Source organism: Sinocyclocheilus rhinocerous, unplaced genomic scaffold (assembly GCF_001515625.1).
Source record: "Sinocyclocheilus rhinocerous isolate Xijiao unplaced genomic scaffold, SAMN03320098_v1.1 scaffold202, whole genome shotgun sequence".
NCBI lineage: Eukaryota > Metazoa > Chordata > Actinopteri > Cypriniformes > Cyprinidae > Sinocyclocheilus > Sinocyclocheilus rhinocerous.
In genome coordinates this window covers 246,850-252,845 of record NW_015641016.1, presented here as the reverse complement: position 1 = coordinate 252,845, position 5,996 = coordinate 246,850, and the positions used below count along the sequence as shown (strand labels likewise).

Below are 5,996 nucleotides of genomic sequence, written 5' to 3'. Positions count from 1 at the left end.
ATCATGATCATGCGTAATAAATCATAAATCATGATGATGTACCCCACCTTACTTAATGTCTTAAGGTGTTGTTCATCCATGAAGTCATGAATGAAAGACTTTGAACTCCTGTTAGTTCCTGATAATTCATGAGATATTAATGCATGAAGTAATGCATAATTCACACATTAATTTATGCATGAATTCATGGTCATTCATGTACCCTTACCGTAAAGTGTTACCAAGGGTTCTTCAGGATGCTGTGGTTCTAAACAGAACCATTACTACACTTAAAGAACCATCTTTTTTAGAGTGTGTTTTATATTTTAATCACAAAAAAAAAAAAAAATATATATATATATATATATTTGCACAAATATGCAATTATTAATCCACATACCATTTAGTTTTTTTGTGTGTTTTGTCTTTTGTATTATATGTGACCCTGGACCACAAAACCAGTCTTAAGTAGCATGGGTAAATTTGTAGCAATAGTCAAAAAGCATTAAGATATTAAGTAAAGATTATGTTCCATTAATATATTTTGTAAATTTTTTACCTTACATATATTACAACTTAATTTTTGATTAGTAATATGCATGGCTAAGGACTTCATTTGGACAACTTTAAAGGTGATTTTCTCAATATTTTGATTGTTTTGCACCCTCAAATAGTTGTATCTCGGCCAAATATTGTCCTAACAATACCATACATCAATGGAAAGCTTATGTATTCATCTTTCAGATGATGTATAAATCTCAATTTCGAAAAATTGACCCTTTTGACTGGTTTTGTGCTCCAGGGTCACATACTCATTGCAAAGTTAAATGTCAAACTATTGACTTTTGTGAAAACGACATTGACGTTATTTAAAAGTCTTAATTTGTGACAAACCCTGTTTCTGATTGTTCTCTTTCTGTTTGGTGTTACAGTGAAGTCAGTGTCAGTGAAGGAGGGAGATTCAGTCACTCTAAACTCTGGTCGAACTGAAATGAAAGATGATCTGATTTTGTGGACTTTTTTAAGTGAAAACACTTTAATCGCTGAAATCAACAAATCGGCCGACAGCATGTCTGTATTTGAGGATGTTCTTGACGGGAGAGTCAGAGACAGACTGAAGCTGGACAATCAAACTGGATCTCTGACCATCACCGACATCAGACCTGAACATGCTGGATATTATAAACTACAGATCAACTGTGTCAAAGAGTCTTTTATTCTCATTGTCAGTAGTGAGTTAAATTTCACCTGTTTTATAGTTTATCCACACACCATTTGGCTTCTGTTGTGTCCATCATGTTATGATGTTACTCATTTCAAATGTAAATTTCAAATTATTTGCTTTAGTAAAACATCTGAAAGTTATTTAATAGTCTTAATGTGTAACAAACCACATTTCTGTTTGTTCTCTGTGTGTATTTGGTGATACAGATGAAATATCAGTGATGGAGGGAGATTCAGTCACTCTAAACTCTGGTCTTACTGAAATAATGGATGATGATCTGATTCTGTGGCTGACTGAAACTGAAAACTCTCCAGATGGAGAACTCATCGTAGTGGCGGACAGCATGTCTGTATATGAGGATGTTCTTGATGGGAGATTCAGAAACAGACTGAAACTGGACAAACAGACTGGATCTCTGACCATCAGAGACACCACAACTGACGATTCTGGAGATTATGGACTAATTATAAACAATGTGTTCAAGTCTTTCAATGTTACCATCTACGGTGAGTTACGGTATCAGTTTCTCCTGTTTTATGTATTACTGTTAGTAGATCTCTCTATATCAGATTATCTTCAATGATCCTCAATTGTCTTTACTTCTCATGCTTTCAGCTCGTCTGCCTGTTCCTGTCATCAGCAGTAACTCTTCAAACTGTTCTTCATCATATTCATCATTGTGTTCATTGGTGTGTTCAGTGGTGAATGTGGGTCATGTGACTCTCTCCTGGTACAAAGGAAACAGTTTATTGTCCAGCATCAGTGTGTCTGATCTCAGCATCAGTCTCTCTCTACCTCTGGAGGTGGAATATCAGGATAAAAACAGCTACAGCTGTGTGCTCAAAAATCCCATCAGCAACCAGACCACACATCTGGACATCAGCAAACTCTGTCACACATGTGCAGGTATGGCAGTGCTGATATTTTAGTACACATTTACTAACATCAATGACTCTCTTTTACTCTCCTTCTCCTCCTCCAGACTCCCTGATAGTGTTGATCTCTGCTGCTGCTGCTGGATCTCTGTTGATTGTCGCTGCAGTCGGGATCTTCTGTTTCTGCAGGAAATGTAGAAAAACTGACAGAGAAGGCAAGTATTTCCTACTCCTTTTAAACAAGTATTAAAATACTAATATATTTGAATCAATTGATAGCCCTAATTATCATTTAATCTTATTTATTCTCATAATTTGGAAGTTAAAGCCCTCTAGTTTCTTTTTAATGGAAGAAAAACAAAATAATGTGTGCAGTTACTGGGTTTCGGAATATGTTTGCATATTCCTTACTCGTCTCACATTTACTCATAAATGCTTATCTACATTATTTCCATAATAAAACAACTTTTCTCCAATTTATGAGCATAATCTTACATAATATTACATTAGTTCTCTGCTGGTGTTCAAATTAGCATCACTATGAATGTCAATTTTTCAATGTAAATTGTGTTAGGAATATTGTTCTAAATATAATTATTGTATAGTCCAAGGGCTTTTTATGTATGTTGGAATGTCAAATTCATAAATGGCATTTAAAAAATTGCAGTATTGTTTTTATTTATTTATTATTAATTGCATGTAATTTAATGATTGCATTGCACAACACTTACATTTGAGCCTTAATACAAATGCATGTGTTGTGAAGAAACCATTCAGATTGAGTTTTGTTGTTTTAATCTATTATTATTATTATTATTATTATTATTTAAGCAGTCCAGACTTCTGATGAAGAAATAACTTATGCTGAGACAACATTCCACACAAGAAATGTACACAAATTGGTAAGAAACTTTAATCTCTTCATTTAGTCTCTATATTATTTTAGCTGTGAGTCAGATTTTGATGTGTTTTTATTTTTGTATAATGATCAATCATATACATTACACACAGCAGCATCATATCAGATATTTATAAAAGCCATAACATCATCCATGTAAAAAAAAATAAAAATAAATGATCAGTTTTGCACCAATAACCTATTGCTGGAACAATCGGTTATCGTTTGATGGTCAGTGCCCTCAAAGTAATACCTTTGTACCTTCTCTATCCCTAAAGGGTGCATAGTTGTACTTTATGAGTGTGTATTTTTTATCTTTAGGGTACATATTTCTACTCTAATGTAGTAATATGAACCCTTTAGGGATAGAGAAGTTGTAAGTGTACTGTCTCAGTGACAAGCTGATGTAAAGTCACAATTTTTGCATTTTTTTTTCTGACAGTGTAATATTACTTCATTTCAATATTGGATTTTATGGAAATGTTTACTTTTGAAAGATGAACAATTTTGCGTCACCACTTGATGCCCAATGTAAAATTTGGATCCTGAAGCAAAACCACTGGGAGGGAGATTCAGTCACTCTAAACTCTGGTCGAACTGAAATGAAAGATGATCTGATTTTGTGGACTTTTTTAAGTGAAAACACTTTAATCGCTGAAATCAACAAATCGGCCGACAGCATGTCTGTATTTGAGGATGTTCTTGACGGGAGAGTCAGAGACAGACTGAAGCTGGACAATCAAACTGGATCTCTGACCATCACCGACATCAGACCTGAACATGCTGGATATTATAAACTACAGATCAACTGTGTCAAAGAGTCTTTTATTCTCATTGTCAGTAGTGAGTTAAATTTCACCTGTTTTATAGTTTATCCACACACCATTTGGCTTCTGTTGTGTCCATCATGTTATGATGTTACTCATTTCAAATGTAAATTTCAAATTATTTGCTTTAGTAAAACATCTGAAAGTTATTTAATAGTCTTAATGTGTAACAAACCACATTTCTGTTTGTTCTCTGTGTGTATTTGGTGATACAGATGAAATATCAGTGATGGAGGGAGATTCAGTCACTCTAAACTCTGGTCTTACTGAAATAATGGATGATGATCTGATTCTGTGGCTGACTGAAACTGAAAACTCTCCAGATGGAGAACTCATTGTAGTGGCGGACAGCATGACTGTATATGAGGATGTTCTTGATGGGAGATTCAGAAACAGACTGAAACTGGACAAACAGACTGGATCTCTGACCATCAGAGACACCACAACTGACGATTATGGAGATTATGGACTAATTATAAACAATGTGTTCAATGTTACCAATGTTACCATCTACGGTGAGTTACGGTATCAGTTTCTCCTGTTTTATGTATTACTGTTAGCTATATCAGATATATCAGATTATCTTCAATGATCCTCAATTGTCTTTACTTCTCATGCTTTCAGCTCGTCTGCCTGTTCCTGTCATCAGCAGTAACTCTACAAACTGTTCTTCATCATCATCATCATCATATTGTTCATTGGTGTGTTCAGTGGTGAATGTGGGTCATGTGACTCTCTCCTGGTACAAAGGAAACAGTTTATTGTCCAGCATCAGTGTGTCTGATCTCAGCATCAGTCTCTCTCTACCTCTGGAGGTGGAATATCAGGATAAAAACACCTACAGCTGTGTGCTCAGCAATCCCATCAGCAACCAGACCACACATCTGGACATCAGCAAACTCTGTCACACATGTTCAGGTACAGCAGCTGATATTAGTTGATGTCGGTGCTGATATTAGCGCTTATTGACTGAGCTGATCTCAGTTTGATGTTTTTATTCCTCAGACTCTGTCCACTGTTGTGGTTCTACTGAAGCTGTGATCCGATTGGTCCTCTCTGCTCTGGTGGGCGTGGCTACTGTCATTCTTCTGGTTTATGACATCAGATCCAGAAGAGCTCAACAAGATCAAGCACATATTCACACACCAGAAGCCTAAATGATTTCGTTTCTCATATAACTATGTCAATCATTTATTTGTTATGGCTTTATATATTAATCTACTGGTATTGATGTTCATTTATAGGCAGCTCATTTCCACTCTAGAAGAGGATTTGAGAATGAAAAGCAACACATTCTCACATTAATGCTCAAATGATCAGATGTGAGTGTTTGCCATGATAAATACGGATGACTGCCAAATATCGCTTTGCTCGCACTAGACTGGCATAACAATCTATTTGTTTGTGGCTTTAAGCATGCTTAAAAGATCTTGTCTGGTGCTCCTCTACTGGCTGAACATAAACACATGGAAACAAGCTGTCTGCATTTTTTTTTTTGTCAAATCCACCTTGAAATGCTTTATTGTTTATATTTTCCTCAGAAAACGAACAGCTCTCACTCACTTTAGAAAACATAAAGATACATTGAGTCTGTTAAATTTTTTTTTTTGTTGTTGTCATCTATTATTAAGTAACTGAGACCTTTCTGACTGAGCAGTATCCTCTGCTCTGGCCTTGACCTAAAGCAATGAAGTCTATCGGGTAATCCTATATTTATCATTTCATTATCAAATCATTGTTTTAAAGGGGCCATGACATGAGAAATGACCCTATCGCCATCCTTGCTTTAGGTCCAGGTTTCTCCAGAAGAAAAGACCAAGCTAAACTCACATGTGCTTCAACTAGAGTTTCAAGAGTTATTTTGTTCAGATTCACCAAAGTCTACAATGAAATGCCTCATTATGACCTCAATTTTTTTCTCATTCAGACCAAATCTCACAGGTAGCCAAATCCCTACCCGGTCTCATGGCAAAAACGTACCTGGGGGCACTTTTTCGCGAGACGCTTAATACGTACCAATAAGTACATATCACTGCAGTTTCCAAAAGAAATGAACACTAAATGCTTGGTTAAATACAACCCAGTGCTGGGTAAAATAGGGACAAGCCCAGCAATTGGGTTGTTTTGACCCAGCGGTTGGGTTAGACGCCGATGCGCGGAAGAGGGGAACCCCCCCTTCAGCCTCATCGGCT

General features: G+C 36.1%; 1 protein-coding gene across 1 annotated transcript in view; it reads left to right on the top strand.

The window, feature by feature from the left end:
* LOC107753745 (uncharacterized) overlaps nucleotides 1-4,961 on the top strand; it is a 14,669-nt gene extending 9,708 nt beyond the window's left edge. The window contains exons 2-6 of the mRNA XM_016569959.1: nucleotides 912-1,211; nucleotides 1,411-1,495; nucleotides 3,606-3,820; nucleotides 4,429-4,722; nucleotides 4,810-4,961. Of these exons, the coding sequence (XP_016425445.1) occupies nucleotides 912-1,211; nucleotides 1,411-1,495; nucleotides 3,606-3,820; nucleotides 4,429-4,722; nucleotides 4,810-4,961 (1,046 nt within the window). The remainder of the gene's footprint in view (nucleotides 1-911; nucleotides 1,212-1,410; nucleotides 1,496-3,605; nucleotides 3,821-4,428; nucleotides 4,723-4,809) is intronic.
* Nucleotides 4,962-5,996: the final 1,035 nt, after the last annotated feature.